Source organism: Gossypium hirsutum, chromosome D07 (genome assembly GCF_007990345.1).
Source record: "Gossypium hirsutum isolate 1008001.06 chromosome D07, Gossypium_hirsutum_v2.1, whole genome shotgun sequence".
Classification (NCBI taxonomy): domain Eukaryota; kingdom Viridiplantae; phylum Streptophyta; class Magnoliopsida; order Malvales; family Malvaceae; genus Gossypium; species Gossypium hirsutum.
The window spans coordinates 26,521,410-26,543,026 of NC_053443.1; the positions used below are offsets into that span (position 1 = coordinate 26,521,410).

Below are 21,617 nucleotides of genomic sequence, written 5' to 3' on the forward strand. Positions count from 1 at the left end.
ATCTCACATTCGTGCTCTTGATTTCACTTTGGTGCCCCTATTATGCATCCATGATGCCCTTGGTGTGGTGTAGTTACCCGAGTATCCGAGTTAAGTTATTAGTTCATCGGACTAAATGTTAGTAGAATTTACAAAATTATTTATGTGGTTAAAGGCTAATGTATAGACAAGATAGTAGTAAATGTTAAATGTTCAATGATCTACATGATCATACGTGAGTATAATTATGTTGATGATTTTACGGTTAAAGTTAGATATTTATATACATATATGAATGAGTTTGGATTAAATTATTATAGTACAGGAAGCATACAATGAACCATTTTTAGTATTAATTTTATAAGTGCTTCATGAATGAATAAAAGGTATGATCAATCTGTTTATTTAGTTTTTACATTGTTTAGTGAAAGTAAGTGATTCTAGGTTGATATGTTTATATGAAACTTTGAAATGAAAGATGAATTACAGAATTATTATATGTTAAATGTGCAAGTTTATGGTAAGGAGAAACGTTTAAGTAAAATAGTTATATGGAATGCTTATGAGAAAGAAAATACATGTTTTTGTATATGCAAAGCTACACTAAATGTCTATGAGAGGTGTATTAAATAGAATAGTGAAAGTTAGCTTATGATTTAATGAAAACTTATGCATAGTTGTTTATTCTAATATGTTTAGTAGTTAGGTTACCTTTATACGAACTTACTAAGCATTATTGCTGACGTTAGTTGTTTTGTTTTCCTGTAGGTCATCGGAAAGCTCGATTTACTTGAAAGCTCGTCAGAGACCTATCACACTATTCAGTAGTTTATTCGGTAGCTTTTAAGCATTTTTGGCTAAGGTTATAATGGCTAAGGTTATAATGGCATGTATTGGTGGACTTGTGTTTAATGTTAGTTGATAAGTTCGGTATGTATATGTTATCTTGGTTGGTATGCTTTTGGCACTTTGATACTTAATGGTTGGTGTTTGTATGGTCAAATTGATGTATGTTTGGAATGATCATATTTAGTATGTGTTGGTATGTTTTTAATGTGGCCAAGTTAAGTTATGCTTTGAGGTAGATATGAGCTATTTTTAATGGTATAATTGTGGTCATATATGGTAGTTTTGATATGGAAATAGGTTAGTTGTGAATGGCTGATAAATGGATAAAAATGCACATGTTTTGATAGGTTTGATGAATTGTGATTGAGGTGCCTTTTGGCATATTGGTTGTATAGAGATTTAGTCATTTTATGCATGATTTGGGTATGTTTAAAAGCCTTGTTTATATGTGAAATTGACTTGTAGGCTCATGGTTAAATGGGTGAAAGAAATGGCTTGATTTTGGCTACTTTTTGGTCCACACGGGCGTGTGTCTAAGCCGTATGTGACACACGGCCATGCGACACCGTCGTGTGTCCCTATAGGCTTTAAAGGTTGCTTTTCGAAAGATATATGGCCTAGGATATGGCCTGGAACATGGGCGTGTGAGGCCATTTCGAGAGTTACACGGCCTGGCATACGGGCGTGTGGCTTGGCCATATGACCCAAGTTAGTGAGTTACACGGGTACGGACACAGGCTGGGACACGATCGTGTGTCCCTATTTTGAATTTTACACGGCCTAAGACACGTAGGTGTGTCGTAATCGTGTGATTCACACGACCGTATGACCCCTGCAGTGTGAATTTTCTAACTTTTTCCTGAACTTTCAAATGTTTCCAATTTAGTCCAAATTTGTTTCTAAAGTGTTTTTAGGGCCTCGAAGGCTCGATTAAGGGACGATAAGCATGTGAATGAATGATTTAATTCATGATTTTATTAATGTATAAAATGTATGTTTTTATGTTATGTTTTTACAGTAATGCTCCTTAACTCTATTCTGGCGACAAATACGGGTTAGGGGTGTTACATGCTCCTACAGAACCAATGTTGAAAAGATTGAGAAAAACTAGTCATTCACAACCACTGATGAAGGATTCCTCAAAAATTTAAAGATTAGTAATCCGTTTTAAAAATCAAATGGGTTCGATCTTATACATATGCAAGGAAGGTAATAAAAAAATAAGATAAGTTCTTTTTTACTTTTATCACATAGGAGCAGTGCGAGATAAAATTTTCATGCACAATTTTGAATGAGAGAAAGAAGTGAGGAATACCCTTTTTGACTCTGACTCTCCCACTCCAGTAGTTGTTTTTCTCTCCCTGAAAAGGAGGTGATCGTACCTTCCAGTATGGCTACCTTGTTACAACTTCACTCTAGTCACTAGCCCTTCCTTCGGCATCCCCCTCCTTGCAGTTAAGGTAACAACTTCGGGTATGGCCAGCTCCTATAGTGTGACGGGCAGTGTGTACAAGGCCGGTGAACAAATTCACTGTTGTATGGTTGATCGACGATTACTAGCGATTCTGGCTTCATGCAGGCGAGTTGCAGCTTGGAATCCGAATTGAGGATAATTTCATGTATACTTTTAAGATTTATCCCAAATAAACAAGATGAAGAAATAATTTTAAAGAATTTTAGAAAGACTTATTGGTTCATAATTTTTTTTATTTTTTTAAAAAATTATATATTTTTAATTTTTATGTTTTTATTTAAAATATGAAAAAAATTATTTTTAAAATTTTTTATATACTTTCAAAGGGTAAGGACCAAATTGAAAAAAAAATTGTACATGTTAAGGACTACATAATTATTTTACCTTTGACACCGTTTGTAACAGCTCGTTTTTCAGTGGTGTCGAAACCAGTGGTTTCAAGACCACAACTTTGACTAGTGAGTTAGTATTTTATTATTTATTTGTCATTTATAAGGTTATTAAAGTGTTATAATAAAATTTAGTTAGAAAATTTTTACGTTTAGATAGTTAATTAAGTAAAAAGAACTAAATTGTAAAAGTTGCAAAAGTAAGTCATTATTAGTTTATATGTGTTAAATGGATGTAAAAACATGAATGGAAGGTTTTAATTAGTAATTAGACCATAAGTGCTTATAGTGGACAGTTTAAGGAAGGTATGTTTTGAAATTTCATTTATTTTTAAAGGGTAAAATGGTAAATAAATTAATAAGATAAACAAAATAAACAAAACATGTTCATCTTCTTCAATTCTTGTTTGAGGAAACTGAAACCACCATTGCTAAGCTTTTTTAATATTCGACCAGGCTTAACTTGATGTATGGTATGTGTTTTTCAATCCATTTTTAGTAATTTTTATGTTTTTGAGATTATTGTTGTAACGCCCTGAATTATTTCATTTTGTTTCTGTGAATTTTGTTATAAACATGTATTTGCTTCAGTGGCTAAGTGTTCTAATTGTGTGTTTGAGGTCTTGGGTTCAAGTCCCACTGTTGGGAAACAAGTTATTTTTTATCCTAGCCTATTCATTGTCGATTGGGTTTATATTTTATCTTCGGTAAACTTATATTAGAATGAGTCTGCTAGTTCGAGTGTTAAGATGTTAGCTTGCCCTAAGGTCTTATGTTCAAATACTTGTATGAGTGTGAATGTTAATTTTTATTTCGTTTATGTGATAGAGATTTGATGGAGGTGACACTCTGAGGTTGTTAGATGAGGTTTTCTCTGTTTCCACTCTATCAAAATTTCTTTTTCTTTTCCTCTTCAATTTCTGCCGAAATTTTCCCTTCAAATCACGATGCTTTAACTTTTCGAGTCCTTTGTGTTGCTTTGTAGGTAAGGGGTTCATTGTGGTTTGGGGGAATTTTGAGTAATGCTTTAGTTTCTATTGGTGTATAAAATTGATTCAATATACCGTTTTGCTAGGTGTTCTTCAAGAAATTTGAAACCCTTCGACTGCATAGCGAAGTTTAGAGGTTGTCGTAGTCGAGGGTAAGCTTTTGATACATCCTAGTGCAGTTTTTTTTCTATTGAAATTAAGCATTTGGTTTCATTGTATTCGAGTGGTCACACAATTGGAATTGAGAAATTGAGTTTGATTGTGGGCAATTTATTGCCGATTTTAGGTACTGTTCACTCTGGGGGTGTGATTGCTTTGGAAACAAACCAAGTGTGTAACGAAAACGCGAGAAAATATGGTTCGGCGAAAGCCAAAAATGTGGCCTATCAACACCACACAAGCATATGCCTGCCATGTGTGACACACGACCGTGTGACAGGTGAGTGTGTAGCCGTGTGGGTCACACGACTTAGGCTAATTTGGGCGTGTGGACCGTGGGCCTTCCGTAGAGTCGGTAAGGGCAAAACAAACCCTAATGCCTGAGATCTGCTAATCTGATAGACTGATTTGAGTATTAAGAAAATTGATATGTATGATTTGAGTTTTTTGTATAAATATGTATGATATCTGTAATTCTGTAATATCTATTTATCTATTATCTGTATCTGTATATGGGGTGGGATTTGTATATGTGGAGGATGTGTTCTGTGAGGCTACATTTCACCGATATACTAGCAGCTTGGCTACAAACTATTCTGATAAGTGTCGTATAGCCACTATGTGGTGTGTAGGGATGGGTAGGTGTTTTAAACCTCGTGTGGTGTGTTGGGAAGGTCGGATATGTAAATGATAAGGGTAGGACTTTGCATATATGCATGACTCTGATATAATCTGATTCTATTAAGGATTATGTCCATATCTGTTCTGCTATGTGAGAAATTTGTATTTATATGCATGTATGTTACGTTGAGTTACACACTAAGTTTTGAAAACTCGCATCCATTTATCTGATCTGTTCAGGTAATCCTCAGGCATAGGCAGTTCGGTGTGACAGAGGCTCAACGGTGACCACTAGTATGGAAATCATTTTTAGTTAATAATTTAATTAATTTTTTAGACTGATGCACAACAATTGAGCTTTGAATGCTCCTTTTGAAAAGCTCCTTTTACGTAAGAATGCTCCTTTTGTTGGACTGATGCACAACAATTGAGCTTTGAAAAGCTCAAGTCTGTTCTAACTAAGGCTTCTGTTCTGATACAACCTGAATCTGGTAAGGAGTTTGTGGTTTATAGTGATGCATCACATGTCGGGTTGGGATGTGTTCTAATGCAAGGTGGTAAGGTTGCAACTTATGCATCCCGACAGCTTAAGTCACATGAGGGAAATTATCCGATGTATGATCTTGAGTTGGCTACCGTGGTTTTTGCTTTAAAGATTTGGAGATACTATCTGTATGGTGAGAGGTGTATCATCTATACCGATCACAAGAGCCTTAAGTGCCTCTTTACTCAAAAGGAGTAGAATATTAGGCAGTGTAGATGGATCAAGCTACTTAAGGATTATGACTATACGATAGAGTATTATCTCGGTAAGGCCAATGTGGTGGCCGATACTCTCAATCGTAAAGTAATGTCTGATTTGAAGGCAATGTTTGCTTGCCTAAATCTATTTGAAGATAGGAGTCTGTTAGCTGAGTTGCAAGTTAAGCTGACTTGGATTGATCAGATTTAAAAAAATAATTGGGGGATGATTCTCTGATTCTGCAATTTCTTCAGGTAGAGAGTGGTAGTACATCTGATTTTGGCCTAAATAATGATGGGGTTCTGTGTTTCTGAAAATGGGTTTGTGTACCAAACGACTCTGATTTGAGATAGTCTATTCTGAGGGAAGCGCATAGTAGCTCTTATGTTATGCATCCCGGTGGAAATAAAATGTATCAGGATCTAGGTGAATTGTATTGGTGGGCAGGTTTGAAACGAGAGGTAACACGTTAAGATTCCCTTATAGAAATGGGAACGGGTAAAGATGGACTTCGTTAGTGGGTTGCCTTTGACACCTACCAAGAAAGATTTTGTTTAGGTTATCGTGGATCAGTTGACCAAGTCTGCTCATTTCATTCTGGTTCGAATAGATTACTCATTGCAAAAGTTGGCCAAGCTCTACATTTTAAAGATTGTGAAACTTCACGGGGTTCCAGTTTCGATAATTTTTTATAGAGATCCTCACTTCACTTCTTGATTTTGGAAAAAACTTCATGAGGCTTTGGGTTCAAGATTGGACTTCAGTACTGCGTTCAATCCTCAGACCGATGGTCAATATGAAAAGGTGATTCAGATACTGGAGGACATGCTTTTGGATTCCGTGATTGATTTTCGAATGAGTTGGGAGGATTTTTTGCCATTAGCTAAGTTCGCCTACAACAACAGTTTCCAGTCTAGCATTCAGATGGTACCTTACGAGGCTCTATATGGTCGTAAGTGTCGTACTCCACTGCGTTGGACTAAGTTGGGTGAACGACGAGTTTTGGGTCCTGAGTTGGTTTCCGAGACTAAGGATAAAGTTAGGTTAATTCAAGATCGTCTTAAGCCAGCTTTTGATAGACAGAAGTCCTATGTCGATCTAAAAAGTAGAGATATCGAGTACTTTGTGGGTGACTTTGTATTTCTTAAGGTGTCTCCGTAGAAGAAGGTTCTGCGGTTCGGATGTAATGGCAAGTTGAGCCCTAGGTTCATTTGGCCGTATCGAATTCTGAAGCGTATGGGACTGGTTGCTTATGAGTTAGAGCTACCTTTGGAGTTAGACCATATTCATGATGTGTTCTACGTCTCTATGTTGAGGCGGTATCGGTCTGACTCATCTCATGTTCCCGTTAGTTAAGTTTCTTTGGCGGAATCATGGCACTGGGGAAGCCACGTGGGAACCTGAGGACTTGATGCGTCGGTAGTATCCTCATCTATTTGGATCAGGTAAATTTCGAGGCTGAAATTTCTTTTAAGGGGTAGAGTTGTAACGCCCTGAATTATTTCATTTCGTTTATGTCAATTTTGTCATAAACATGTATCTACTTCAGTGGCTAAGTGTTCTGATTATGTGTTTAAGGTCTAGGGTTCAAATACCACTTTTGGGAAACAAGTTAGTTTTTATCCTAGCCTATTCTTTGGCGAATGGGTTTATATTTTATCTTCAGTAAACTCATATTACAATGAGCTTGCTGGTTCGAGTGGTAAAATGTTATCTTTCCCTAAAGTCTCGTGTTCGAATCCTTGTACAAGCGTGAATATCAATCTTTGCTTCGATTGTGTGATAGAGATTTGATGGAGGTGAAACTCTAAGCTTGTTAGATGAGGATCAAGGTATGGGTTAGTGGGGATGTGGTTGTTATTGGGGAGTTAGGATATTGACCAATTTTTTTTAAAAAATTTTAAATTTTCTCTCTCTTCTCAAATTCTTTCTGACGTCAGTTTCTACTTTTCTCCTCTTTCTGACATTTTCTCTGTTTTCTTTCTATCGAAATTTCTTTTTCTTTTCCTCTTAAATTTTTGCCAAAATTTCCCCTTCAAATCGTGGTACTTTAACTTTTCGAGTCCTTCATGCTGCTTTGTAGGTAAAGGTTTTGTTATGTTTTGGAGGAATTTTGAGTAATGCTTTAGTTACTATTGGTGTATAAAATTGATTCAGTATACCATTTTGCTAGGTGTTCTTTAAGAAATCTGAGACCCTTCAGTTGCGTAGTGAAGTTTAGAGGCTGCCATAGTCGAGGGTAAGCTTTTGAAATATCATAGTGTAGTTTTATCTATTGAAAATACGCATTTGGTTTCACTGTATTCGACTGGTGACTCGATTGGAATTGAGAAATTGAGTTTGATTATGGGCGATTTATTGTCGAATTTAGGTACTGTTCACTCTGGGGTATGATTGCTTCAGAAACAAACCAGGTGTGTAATGAAAACGTGAGAAAACGAGGTTCGGTGAAAGCCAAAAAAGTGGCCTATCGACGCCACACGGACATGTGCCTGGTCGTGTACAACACACGGTTGTGTGACAGATGAGTCTATGGCCGTGTGGGTCACACGGCTTAGGCTGATTTGGGTGTGTTGGCCCACACGGTCATACTACATAGGCGTGTGGGTCGTGGGCCTTCCGTAGGGTCGGTAAAGGCAAAACAAACCTTAATGCTTGAGATCTACTAATCTAATAGATTGATTTAAGTATTAAGAAAATTGATATGTATGATTTGACTATTTTGTATAAATATGTATGATATCCGTATATAAGCATGCGGGACGTGTTAATTTTGTAATATCTATTTATCTATTATTTGTATCTGTATCTGGGGTGGGATTTGTATATGTGGAGGAAGTGTTTTGTGAGGCAACATTTCACCGATACACTGGCAACTTGGCTGCAAACTATTCTGATAACGTCGTATAGACACTATGTGGTGTGTAAGGATGGGTGAGTGCTTTAAACCTCATATGGTATGTTGGGATGGTTGAAGATTGTGTGTAGAGGATGGGGGTAGGACTTTGCATATCTGTATGACTCTGATATAATCCAATTCTGTTAAGGACAATGTCCGTATCTGTTATGTTATGTTAGAAATCTGTATTTATATGCTTTATGTTCCATAGAGATACACACTGAGTTTTGAAAACTCACATCCGTTTATCTGATCTGTTTAGGTAATCCTCAAGCATAGGCGGGTCGGTACGACGGAGGCTCAACGGTGACCACTAGTATGAAAACCATTTTTAGTTAACAGTTTAATTAATTTTCTGGATTTTCTTTGAGAGTTTTGTAATGTTGGGACTCTTTGGACTATTTGTTTTAATTTTGGTTTTGGATGTGTTTTTTATTTTTATACTGCGATGTTTGACAAAACCAAGATTTTATGTAAACAAATGTTTTTGAAAATACAAGCTCATTCAAATATTACGACTTTCAAACTTCCACTGCAAAATTACGTTTTACTTAAAAAGACAAACAAATTATGGTTTTATAAAAGAGTATAAGATGATGTTTTTTCCTAAAACGTGGACTCTATTAGTAACAATTAACATGAGAAATTTTAACATAATAAGATTGATTTCAAAACCGTTCTTCGTAACATTCCCAAATTCGGCCATAACGTCTAGGCCGAGTTTGGGGTGTTACAATTGTAGCTTAAGCTAACTAACCCATGGACTAATTCATAAAATTGTTAAATGTTTAGAATTTTACCATGGATGAATTTGTGATATTCTTGAATTTTATGATAAATTATTAAGTTTGATAGTTAAATATGACTATTTTGTAAAGTGATTTTAGTTAGTTTTAAAGTTTAGGGACTAAGTTGTTAAAATTGTAAAATATCATGTAATTCTTGCGATAAAGTGTTAAAAGTGGACTGTTTAGGGACCATATAGAATTCGGCACAAGGGTTTTTGGGTTAATTTGTGATAATTGTGAGAACTTCGGTTTTAGAGATCAAATTGAATAAAAGGTGAAAGTTTAGGGTAAATGTGTAAAATGTCATAAAAGGGTTAATTGCACGAATTTAGGTGTTTTAAGATGTTTAAATTGGTTAATTGAATTAAATTATTATATTTAGATCAAGAAATAGACTAGTCTGTTGATAAGCGAGGGAAGGAAAAAGTCGTCGAGTAATTGTCGTCATCTGTCATTAGATATCATATTTTGGTAAGTTCGTATTACATTTGTTACATTATTTATGTTTAACTTATTACATGTTTGATAATATGAAATTTAATGTTGTGATGATTAATGATTCGAAAGGATAAAGTTGAGTATGAAATGTCTCAGAAAAGTAGAATAAGCCCGTGTAAACTTAATGAATAGCTAGGATACAAATGACATGTCATTAGGGTGTAGCAGGCTTGGTGTTGGTGTATATTTAGCAGGCTTCGAATTGATGTATATTTAGTAGGCTTTGTGCTGGTGTTGTATTAGTAAGCACTCTATATCGGTGTTTTATTTAGCAGGTACTATGTACCAGTGATAGATATCGTACCAATGGCTTGAGGTCCTGCATGTTTTGTCGATTCTCTGAAGCTTGTGTGATCAACATCGCATATTGGTTAATATCCTTATTTTAGCTCGTATGAGCACTACCCTCCGTGTATCCAAAGTTGATTTGCTATTGTTCTCCAGGTAAAACAATTATCTATTAAAGGAAAATGGAATGAGATGACATGATGATTTATATATTGATACATGACTATTTGATGTTGTGTTTTGACTATATGAATAACCCAGGTTTAATTATTTCGAGTAGTTGGATTGATGAAATATGATAAATGAATTATTAGTTTCATTGTTATGTACGACTTATATTTAAATTTTCAAGTATGATATGTTTGATTTTACGAACTTATTAAGCTTGTTTGAAAGCTTACTTTATTCGGTTTATTTCTTTGTAGATTATCGAACTTTTTCTATTGATTGGAACATCGTTGAAGATCAAACTATCTGGCGATTCATTCTATAGTTATTCGTTAAATTTGGCCCAATTATAAGTGGCATGTAAATAGGGTTTTGTTTATGCAAATTATAAGCATTTTAGTCATATGTTGTGCACTTAAAATTATGGTGTATGTGTTGGTGTAAATCCTAGGTGGTAAATTGTTTGGTAATGGTTGTGATGGTGGATGCATATGGTGATATCTAGATGTATTCAAATGGTTGTTTTGGTATGTTTAGGTTAATATGCAATTTGGAATGTTTGAAGATTTATGAATGGTCAAATTTGTTATGTTAGGTTATGCATTTGGAATAAGGTATTTGAACATTTAAAGGTTTGGTTTGTGGATGAACTTTGATATTTGCTATTTAAAGTTTTAATGATGTTTGAAACCAAATTGTGTACATGTTTTGATTGAATGGTTGTAGTATATATATATGAATTATGGTACCAATGAGGGCATATTGGTTAAGCACTTAGGTTGATTGTGAATTTGTATGTTTTGGCTTGTTTAGGTACATTTTACATAGGTTTGATTGTTGGTTATTGCATAGCTTGGAGCCCAAGCACTTGGATGTGAAATGACTTGATTTTGAAGGTAGTTTTGGGCACACACAACCTGTGACACGGGCTACCACATGGTCGTGTGCCCCACACGGTCATGTGACACGGCTGTGTGATTCTTTAATTTTTGGTGTAGGATTGTCCACACTATCTCAGAAAGTTACATGACCTGGCAACACGACCATGTGATCCTATTTTCGAATTGTACATGGTTTGAGAACACTGACGTGTGGAGTAGCCACACGGGCTGGCCTCTTTCACACAGCCATGTGACCTCTATTTACACATTTTACTTAAATTTTTGTAGAAGATTTAATTTAACCTTGATTTGATCCCACTTTGTTTTAAATGTTCCGTAAGCTCAATTTAGGTCCCAAATTTATTGTAAAGCATAGAAACGAGTTTCAATGATTTATTTTGTTGTTATTTACTAGAAATTATAGAAAATATTTGAGATTTGTTGTTGTAACACTTTATAGCTCGGATCTGCGGACTAGATTGGGTATAGGGTGTTACACTCTTAACTTTAACGACAACTTAGACAGAGGGACTAGGATTTTTATATAAAAAATATAGGGACTTAATGTCTCAAAATTAAAGTATAGGGACAAAATTTTAAATTTTAAAAGAGTATAGAGACCTTTGGCACATTTAAACCTTTATTTTGCTATACTTAATTTATCAATTGGTTTAAATATGCCAAAGATCCTTATACTCTTTTAAAATTTAAAATTTAGTCCCTATATTTTAATTTTGAGACATTGCATCCCAATTTTTTTATTTAAAAATCTTGGTCACTTAGACTAATTTTTCCATTAAAGTTAAATGTCAAAGGTAAAATAACTTCTTTAGCCTTCAACATTTACATTTTTTTCAATTTATTCATTACACTTTAAAACTACATAAAAAATTAAAAAAATTATTTTTTTCATATTTTAAATAAAATAGCTTTTTTTACCTAAATAATATTAAAAAATAAATTAATTACTGAAATGAGTCACTCAAAAAACGATTTACCAAAATGGAGTGTTTTGAATAGTAACACCGAGTGGTGCCTGACAAACTAGTGGCATCACCCAACTTTTCCCCAAAATTATTAGGCAATCATTAGACCATCATCAGGTTTTTTTAAAGAGTGGGGGTAATATATGAGTTACATGAGCATGAAAAAATGTTATTTTTAAAGAGTGAAGAGGAGTTGTCAGGCGGCACCAGACTGAGTAAGAAAAAAATTGATTGAAAGTAAAATAGGCTAAAAGTAGGCTTGGAAACAGTAAAAAATAAGACTGAAAAAGGAGGAAATAAAGAGACCCATGACTGTAAAAAAATAAATTTTTAATTGTGGAGGGGCACTGTCAGGCGGCACCCACTTTTTGTAGACAACCTAACTCATGAATGCATGTAAAGAAGAAATCTGTAAAAAAAAATGAAGTAAAAAAATGCCTAATTTGTTACATGCATTAAAAAATTTTTAATTGTTTAATCCACTATAAAGGGTTGGTCTCCCCTTCCCATGCACCACTGATTGCTGTTAATAATAATAATAATAATAATAATAATAATAATAATAAAAGACAACCGGTGGTGCTTGGATGGCGGGGACCAACCCTTTATAGTGGGTTGAACAATTAAAGAAAATTGAATGCATGTAATAAATCAAGCTTGTTTTTTACAGCTTTCTTCTTTACATGCATTCATGGGTTAGCTTTGTCTGTAAAAAGTGGGTGTGGCCTGACAACGCCCCTCCACCAATTAAAAACTTATTTTTTTACAGTCACGAGTCCTCTTATTTTCCTCCTTTTTGACCCTTACTTTTTATTGTTTCCAAGCCTACTTTTAGCCTATTTTTACTTCCAGTCAATTTTTTTTACTCAATCTGATGCCGCCTAACAGCTCCCCTCCACTCTTTAAAAATAACATTCTTTTTAAACTCGTGTAATTTTAAACTCGTGTAACCCATATATTACCCGATATTCCTTGTACAAACTAGTGCCAACTATATATAGTGGCGGCACCAAAGAAATTCCTTTTAAAAAAAAAATTGATGATGACCTAATGATGTCCTAATGATTTTGGGAAAAAGTTAGGTGGTGCAGCGAGTTTGTCAAGCATCACGCAGTGTTATTGTTCAAAACATTCCATTTTGGTAAATAATATTTTGGGTGACCTATTTCGGTAATTAAATTATTTTAAATATTATTTAAGTAAAATACCAATAAAAACATATTTTTAAAAATATATTTTTTTAAAAATTAAAAATTTATGAAAAATACTCTTTAAAATTTAAAATTTTAAAAATTAAAAATATAAAATAAATTTAAAATTCAATGTTATCTAAACGGACCAAACCAGTTAGTCGAACCAGTTGGACCGAGAAGCACTTGGGGTATCGATTTGGTGAGAGGTAAAAAACTGGTTAACTTGCGTACAAATATGGACTAATTGAACCAAGCTAAAAACTCGGTTGAATCGATAGTTGAATCAATTTCAAACTAGTTTGACCAGTTGGTTCCAAGAACGATTAGTCAACCAGCTCAAAGTAAATAAATTATTAAAAATAAAAAAAAATTATAAAAACCAAATCAACTACCGATTCAATTGGCTTTTTGGCTTGGCTCAACCAGTCCATATCGGTTTGCAAGTTAACCATTTTTTACCTCTCACAAGTAAGCTGATTCTTAGTCCAACCGGTGTAGTCTAGTTTAAATATCATTGAATTTTGGGTTTTTTTATAATTTTAAAATATTTTTTAAAAATTCATTTTTATTTTTTTACTTTTTAGTTTGAAAGATTTTTTCCATAATTTTTTTAATATAATTTTTAAATTTTAAATTTTTTGTTTAAGATATGAAAAAAATTAAATATAATTTTTTATAATAATATTTTCTTTTAAAGGGAAAGGACCAATTTGACAAAACATATAAATATTGAGGACTAAAAAGGTTATTTTACCTTTGACATCATTAAGTTAATAGTAAAATTAGATTGAAGGGACCAAGATTCTTAAATTAAAAAAACAAAAGGAGTAAATTTCTCAAAATTAAAGTATTGGAACTAAATTTTAAATTTAAAAAGAATATTTCAATTTAAAGTGTTAACTAAAAAAAGTAAAGGGGCATTATGTAAAACTGACCCGATTATCTAGCGGATCCTTCAAGTGTAAAATGGAACATTCGGGGATTAGTATGGTTGGCCCCTCAAAACTAATTTGGGCAGGAGAAAGTTTCTGAGATAGCAAAACAATTACCACCCATGGGAACGGTCTCTGATTCACCAGAAGATAGTCCAAACCCTAATCCACCACCATCGCCGCCCAGCGATTTCCCTTCTAAAAGCGAATCGAATGCTCCCGAACAAGTCACTCCATGGATCGATTCCGCTGTGGAGCAAGCTCTTCTATACCAGAAGATCATCGAACAGAACGTTAACGACGCTATCAAAGCTTCTAGATCTCGACTTTCAGAAATTCGCTCCACCTCCTCAGCTCATTTTAATCTAACCATTGTACGCTTCTCTCTCTCTCTTTTTAGCCGAGAATTAGGAGAAGGGGAAATTTATTTTATTTTATTATATACTTTTAAATTGCTAGGAGTCACTTAAAGATGTCAAATCACAACTTGATGTTTACGAGGATTTGGCATTCGGCAAAGTTAAAGGTCTGTTCCGTCAACCCATTCAATCCATGCACGTTCTGCTTGTAACTTGAAGAATTAATTTTCGGTTTTGAGGTTTCACATTTTTGTTGCAGAGGGGATTAATATTGCAGCTTCGAATCCATTGATCACCGGCGGTGCTGCTGTTGGCTTGGGATTCCTGGTACTTAAAAGTATGGTTCCTAGGTTGTATATGCAACAATGGGCATCAATTAAAACCGTCTCTATCCTTTTTGTATATGATGAAAATGATGCTACCATGTAATTGTACGAGCAAATGTATATGCATAACTCGCTATTCATTGAGACTAGCTCTTTCTATGGTCTGGTGTTGTTTGTCATGACCAATTTTAATGATTAGTTTAAGTGTTTTAGAATTGTTAAGGGGTCTTGATAAAGTTGTTCCTTAGAGAACTTGCAGGTTTACGATTCCCAGCCTTGCAAGTGCCAAGTTTGCTTAATTCCTTAAATGACATATTAAGCAATTCTCTGCATCTTCTTACTTGTAGTTGTTGCAATGTCCAGGGCCAAGACATTTACTGTATTACAAGACTTTGCGTCTTTTTCAGAGCGAAGAGGTCAGTTAAATATCGTTCGCCTTATACGTTATGATTTATTGAGTCCCCTTTCTGTCCTTTTTGTTGGTGGGTTTATTTAGCTAATAAATACATATACTCAATTTGGATTCTGGAAGACACACTACTTATTCTCATTTTGGATTTTAGAAAAGGACATGAATGAGATTTCTAACTACATGCAAAAAGTTACCCTCCCAGGACATTGGAATGTTAGGTCTGTATAAACTACAATTTCTCAAAGAGTGAAATCCATACCTACCTGCAACAGAATCTTGAATTCCATTTTCTTCCTGAAAGTTCAAATCTGTTAACCTACTTGCAATCATACTCATTTTTCATGGTAAAAGTATGGAAACAAATGGCTATCCCAAATTTGTATCAACTCTAAGGATTATTTAAGTTTGCAGCATAGAAGGTAGTAGAATTTTGATATGTCAAGGGAAAGTTGAAACAGCTTGTTGTAGTAATGTTGGAGGAGCTTTTTCTAGCTTCTTCTTCCATATTGCTTGAATGAATGCCTCCCAAACTGTTTTTTGGATCTTCTATTTCTTTTTGCACATCATGGTCCATGCAGTGATGTTTTAATCAGTTTTTACTGTTTACGACACAATCACTCAGTTCAGGAAGCATCTTTCTGAATTTATTAGATTATTTTGAACCAAAAAAAGAAAGCTCATTATAGTTGGCAACAGTCATTAAACATCTTATCAGTTTAAAGCCACTATCATTTATGTCCTACTATTTGTTGTTGCAGTCCTTGATTTCCAAAGCTGATATTAGAGTAAAGGAACTGAGACAATCAATTGACCGTCTCAAGGCTGAAAGTGAGAAGTTAGAGGTAACATTTTCCCCATTAGATTTAACTGATGAAAATTATTGGCAAGCATTCTATTATCATGTGCCTCTGTTGTTTCATGTTTTTATTATTTTGGACATCTGTTCTATGTACAGTATCTAGCCACTGGTGTATAGTTCAGCATATCTACTCCGTCTTCTAGTGTTGTTTTATAGGCTATTCTTGGTGATGTAAAATTTAGGTTTTCTATTTTATTTTCCCTGATATCTCTACAAACTGGCTGTTTCAGAAAATTAGGATTTTGAACCAAGAAGCAAATATTATCTTCCTCTGGTTTGTGCTGGTTTTTCAATAGCAGGATTTTTTCTGCTTATTGGATTGTTAAATACACTTATCCTAAAAAGTACATAGTTTATGCATGAAAGTTCATCAGTGGTACAGAACTTATACTCTTGGTTTCGGCTGATTCTAGAATTCTTCTGTGTTAAACACATAAGTTATAGCTTTTCTTTCTTTTTTTAATAATAATCTAAAGGTAAGAATGAAATGTTGATGAGAATAGAGAATTCACTGTTTCCTAAGGTATACTTGAGCTGTTTTAATTAGTGCTTTGGGTTGTGTGTTCAATGGGAATCGGTAATCCCCAGGAACTGAAAAGTATCTAAATTGCTGAAATGACTTTTCAAACAGCTTTTATCCAACAAACTGTTCATGCGGTGATGTATATATCCACTTCAAAAGTTTCTTGTTCTTAATATACATCCTGGAATTACATTGACTTCTAGTTCCTATTTGGTAAAACTTTAATGTACATTAGAATATCATTAGGAAATGTGTATTGCACAAATTATAGTGGATCATTTCCCTAGATCAACTTAAGTCCTTTAATCAAGCATATATGAAATATATTTCATAAATTTATGCTTCCAGCGAAGTGCATCAGTAGCCGAAGACGAGCTGATCCGTGGCCAGACAAAACTCAGGTTTGTAATTTCAAATGAAGTGCAGTGTAATGTTAACTTCTGCCTCTTGAGGCTAATTATTGCCATTGGACATATTCAATTTTGTTTCAGGCAAGCGGGCAAGCAGATCCGAAGTGTAATTCAGTCAGCTTATAAGATTGAAAGACAAGCAGCAGGTATTCAAGTACTTTCTCTCAATTAGGTTCATTGAATTATTTTCAGCATTTGTATGGCTGAGAAAACTTCCTTATATTATGTCGCATCAGGACTAAAAGATACCCTTGGAGAACTTCCAAGCAGAGAAGCATCTCGGTTTCGATCGCAGGTATGTTCTCCGAATATTATGAATGGACTTGGTTTTTGAATATATATATATAAGTATATTGATTGTCATATAATGAAATGCATAGACCATAAACCTGGATGACTGCTGCTGTTTTCCTTGGAAACATTGCTTATATGGAATAATTGATTTGCAGGTTTCCAACCTTGCGTCTCAGGCAAAGCGAGAACGGAATGTTTTGACAAAGGAGGTTTCAAAAATTAGTAATCATGGAATTGCAGTTTGATGCATCTCCTGTCCCTGCTATTTTGTTAAGTTCACATGTCACTGTTTTCATCACTAACACAAGATGTTTTGAGTGAGTACATTTTGGGTGGAGGTTCTATCATTGTATTCAAATTTTAATTGGAGCCTGATGTTTACACGTCGGGGAACATGTATAAAATAAACAAACTTCCTACATGAATTTTAGTATTCCATTTTTAGGGCCTTGGTTTCTGAACTTAGAAGGTCTCAAGGCCTCTTAGTTTGGTCCAATCTATGGAAATAGAATTGTAGTAAACCAGCACGAATATGTCATTAACCCTATGTCTGGGTTGTGAGAAAAATAAATTATTAATCACAAAGGGAAGCAAGTGATATATTATAGTTCTTTCAATTATATCTTTTTCAAAAATAAATTTGAATTAAGTATTTTCATTTTCTTATGGTTATATTATTATTATTTAAAAATAAGTTAAAGTATTTGGTATACTTGTAGTCTATTTTTATAACTGTAAAATTGATAATTAAGATGAATATTAAATCTTGAATCAGCAGGAATACTTGATTAAAAAGAAGAAGAAAAACACAACATTGTGTATTCAGCAAGTTTCGCGGTAAATCTTTTAATTAGCAAAATTTCACCATCGGCTCAAGTATGAGCTTCTCTTTGTAAAATGTTAAAAAACAGACAGATAAGCTCTAAGCTCACATGCATTTGAAAGGTGAAAGCAGGCAACGACACAGAGCTATGAAGCCGCCATGCCATCCTAGAACAATGTCAGGCAGGAGACAAGCAAGCAAGAAATCGGAAAAAGCCTTCAATTCACGTATAGTATTCCTCGGTTACTGGTGTCGATCCCAACCAATCATAAACATCTATTTTGGGTTGGCCCAGAAAATTGAAATTGGGAGATTGGACGCCATTGATTACAGTTTTATCCCCCAAATTCCCACTGTGTTTGAACCACAAATTTCAATTTTTTTTTTAATCTGTTGGTGGTGGCGCGAAGAAATAGAGAAACCCAATCACCATGTCACTCGCAGCTCTCACTCTATCGTCTCCTCTTACTGTCTCCACTACCACCAAACAAAAACCACGGCCTCCTCATAATCCTAAACCTAAAATCACATGCTCCTCCCTCACTACCCAATCCCAATCAGCCAAACACCACCTCCTCAATCTCATCTCCGACCAGGAGCGGGGTCTCAAAACCCAAAACGACACTAACAAACGCGATTCAATAATCAAAGCCATTGATGCCATGGCCGTTCTGGGCCGCAATACTGTCACCACAGGCGACTCCCTATCCGCCACGTGGCGGCTTCTATGGACTACGGAGAAAGAGCAGCTCTTCATTATAGAGAAAGCTTACCTCTTCGGTACTCAAGCAGGCGACGTTTTGCAGGTCATAGACGTCGACAACAAGACTCTCAATAACGTCATTACCTTTCCACCCGACGGAGTTTTCTTCGTTCGGTCCAGCATTGAAATTGCGTCGTCCCAGAGAGTGAATTTCAAGTAATTACTTCTTCTTCTGCAAAACCTACTTTTCCTTCTTTTCCTCTCGCTTAACGACTGAACAAAATTGGATTTTGAATTTGTAGGTTTACGAGTGCGGTTCTCAGGGGGAAAAACTGGGAGTTCCCATTGCCTCCATTTGGGCAGGGTTGGTGAGTACTTGTATCTTTTTTATATATATTATTGACTGTAGTAATTCTCATTTATTTTGCAGTAATACATAATTTTAGGTCTTGATTTACATTAGGAACTCTGGGTTCCAAGTTTAGCATTTGACAATAAGGTCCACTCCTCCTTGATGCCTTTTCTTAAGTTGCAATTCGGTAAAAACATGTTTAATACTGATAGTGAATATTTTCTTGTGTTTGATGGCAATTTCTTATGGATACGGTTTCCTGTTCTTTTTGAGAAAGCCGAGAAGTGTTTTTCTGATTGTAAGATTCTGTATAGGTTTGAAACTGTCTACCTTGATGATGAGATACGAGTTGTGAAGGATATCAGGGATGATTATTTAGTTGTCGAGCGTGCACCATATAACTGGAAAGAATAAAGTGGATGAACCTTGCCTCTCTTTGTAATCAAATGTGAGCTTTCTAACCCTTTATCTAATTGAAACTTAGTTATTTCTTCCTTCTGTTTGACTTGATGTGAGGTTTTGTTAGAGGCCATTATGAGCTATAAATAACTGGGTAAGAAGTAGTAACTAAAAAAATGTTATTTCACTTTCCGTTCTGTGTTAAGTCAGTATGTACATATAAAATATTCGAGCAAATGCCATATGAAGTCACGAATAAAGGATTTTCCTCCATTTTTCTCTTTATTTTTTTTTTTCAGGTGAATGTTGCATGGATGGCCATGCTTTCAAATATTTATCTGAAAAATTCAGGGCTTCTCCCCTGTTCTGATGTATGTTTAACAATATATACCATTTATGTGAATATTTTCCCAACTACTACAACAAAAACAAAGCACAGCCTTATAAGAGCTGATGACTACATGCTGATGCTTGAGAATCCCCCTCTTTTTTTGTTATATTTTTGCTTCATGCCCATGGGATTTTAAATTCAATTGATTCACCAGGTGCAACAATTTCATATCCATTCAGCTATCAACTCAAGTTATCTTTCTTTTCCTTTTATTAGACATGTTTTCACACTTGCTGTACACAATATTCTACTTTACTCTCAAATTTATGAAACTTTCACTTCGATTGCTTATTTATTTTCTTAGACCACCCTCATGGAAACATATTTTGATCTTTCTGTTTCAAGTATGGACATGTATTAATTGATGAGTGAATTATCTGAGACTGCTTCTTTACTGATTTCATGGGCTTTTTCTCCTTCCATTATTTAGGGTCATTTCAGGAATTAGAGAAAGCAATAACATTTTTAATCTTCCGCATTTAATTATTAATAATTTTCTTTCTTACTTCTAGTTGGAGTTCAACTCCAGATAATTTTATGCAATGAGATATTCAGTTTCTAAAAAGTCAAGGTCCTAGTTGTGTACTTTTTGCCAGGTTTCTAATGTTACTTGCCTTCATTGAAATGATCCTCAAATGAAGATATCTTCTTTCAAGAGTAAATATATAATCAGTAAATGGTGGATTATATGTCTGTGTGTCTGATATTTGTTAAAGTGCTTTTGTAACTCAAAGCCTTGCAGAAGATACATGAGAACAGCGGCTGGTTTGTTGATGTTTATTTCACAATGTAGGCATGAAGTTCTCTAGTTTCCTTTTCTGCTACAGGAATTATGGTGTTTATAGGCTTATACGAGTCCTATTTAACTTGAATTAAGTTTGACTTAAGCTAGGTTTTTGGTTCTCTACTGCTAAAACTTAAAAACTGCTCAAGCATACGTGTTGGCTGTTGGGGTCACCTTCATTCGCATTTTAAGGACTTGTCTATCAAATGCCAAACGGTAATTGAAAATGGTCATTTAGACGAGAGATGGAAAATATTTGCTTGAATATGTTATTATTGGGGATTTGCAGAGTGATGGAAGGAAAAATGTTATAGAAAATGGCTCAACCATAGTCCAGCCCGGACTGAAGGATTAAGAAACATGCCACACGAGCACCCATGCATCTCTCCAGGTAAGAAAAGAAGAAGCAAATTACAAAGTAACCATACAGTTTTCATTTGAGGAGGATACCGTAAACTGTAGGCAGTTGCAGACTTTGCTGAATCTCGATATATTTATTTATACCAAAAGAAGCATGATTTGTGGTCAGGCCGCAAGTTGGGATGGGTGGTTATCTTTTATTGTCTGCCTCATAATTTTCATTTCATATGAGAAGTAAATATTTACATTGATAGCATTGATTGTGCACAGGTGTTTGCAGTCGATGCTGCCAATGATTAGTTGCAAAACACGGGGCTTTCTATCACACTGCTCAAACCATGGCTGATTTCCATTTTGCTCGTTTTGTACCTTTCCAGTGCAACTGGTTGCAACAACTTAGATGCTAGTGCAATTAACAAAGTGAAGATCATAAACAGATAATTGACTGAATCTTACTTTTTGTTCTCATTGTATGTTTAAATATTTTAGCCGATTTACTGACTGCAGGATTCAAAAGCAGGATCCAAAAGGCTTCCGAATGGATAACTTTAAATAATTTATTTTTAAGATTAAAAAAAGAGAGTAAAAACATGAAGTGGGTAGGTAGCATTAAACAATTTCCCTATTTTTGAAAAATCTTTTTTTTTTTTTTCCATTTTTGCAATACTTTTAGGCATGTACCCAGTCCTTCCATCTACTCGAGTGACCCACTTTTTTCAATGAACTAGTTGTCAGAGATGGCCCAGTGTCTTGTCAGATCTGTAAGTTGCCTTTGTGGGCATGCTGG

General features: G+C 34.7%; 2 protein-coding genes across 5 annotated transcripts; both read left to right on the forward strand.

Annotated features, from left to right (window-relative positions):
- Positions 1-13,798: 13,798 nt before the first annotated feature.
- LOC107954560 (uncharacterized) lies at positions 13,799-17,439 on the forward strand. The gene is made up of 9 exons (XM_016890158.2): positions 13,799-14,209; positions 14,295-14,361; positions 14,454-14,531; positions 14,884-14,936; positions 15,691-15,774; positions 16,663-16,715; positions 16,806-16,870; positions 16,961-17,019; positions 17,174-17,439. The coding sequence occupies exons 1-9, from the start codon at positions 13,958-13,960 to the stop codon at positions 17,261-17,263; spliced, it is 801 nt and encodes a 266-aa protein (XP_016745647.1). The 5' UTR covers positions 13,799-13,957; the 3' UTR covers positions 17,264-17,439.
- A 458-nt stretch (positions 17,440-17,897) lies between these two features.
- On the forward strand, positions 17,898-21,331 carry LOC107954559 (probable plastid-lipid-associated protein 11, chloroplastic). 4 transcript variants are annotated; one of them, XR_001699607.2, is made up of 6 exons: positions 17,903-18,760; positions 18,847-18,912; positions 19,211-19,344; positions 19,595-20,686; positions 20,760-20,861; positions 21,101-21,331. XR_001699607.2 is itself a non-coding variant. In XM_016890157.2 (4 exons), exons 1-3 carry the CDS (start codon positions 18,273-18,275, stop codon positions 19,308-19,310), a joined length of 654 nt encoding a protein of 217 aa, XP_016745646.1. In that variant the 5' UTR covers positions 17,903-18,272; the 3' UTR covers positions 19,311-19,344; positions 21,101-21,331. The 4 variants fall into 4 exon arrangements, 1 of the variants encoding a protein (XP_016745646.1); XR_001699608.2 differs by lacking the exon at positions 19,595-20,686 and having other exon boundaries at positions 17,898-18,760; XR_005915860.1 differs by having other exon boundaries at positions 19,595-20,861.
- Positions 21,332-21,617: the final 286 nt, after the last annotated feature.

What these genes read in the sequence shown, in the direction of transcription:
- LOC107954560 (XM_016890158.2), top strand. Translation starts at nt 13,958, where the DNA reads ATGGGAACGGTCTCTGATTCACCAGAAGATAGTCCAAACCCTAATCCA. An exon ending in GGCATTCGGCAAAGTTAAAG is followed by an intron (nt 14,362 to 14,453) that starts GTCTGTTCCGTC and finishes TTTTTGTTGCAG; the next exon opens with AGGGGATTAATATTGCAGCT. An exon ending in CTGAAAGTGAGAAGTTAGAG is followed by an intron (nt 15,775 to 16,662) that starts GTAACATTTTCC and finishes TTATGCTTCCAG; the next exon opens with CGAAGTGCATCAGTAGCCGA.
- LOC107954559 (XM_016890157.2), top strand. Translation starts at nt 18,273, where the DNA reads ATGTCACTCGCAGCTCTCACTCTATCGTCTCCTCTTACTGTCTCCACT. An exon ending in TCCCAGAGAGTGAATTTCAA is followed by an intron (nt 18,761 to 18,846) that starts GTAATTACTTCT and finishes TTGAATTTGTAG; the next exon opens with GTTTACGAGTGCGGTTCTCA. An exon ending in CCTCCATTTGGGCAGGGTTG is followed by an intron (nt 18,913 to 19,210) that starts GTGAGTACTTGT and finishes GATTCTGTATAG; the next exon opens with GTTTGAAACTGTCTACCTTG.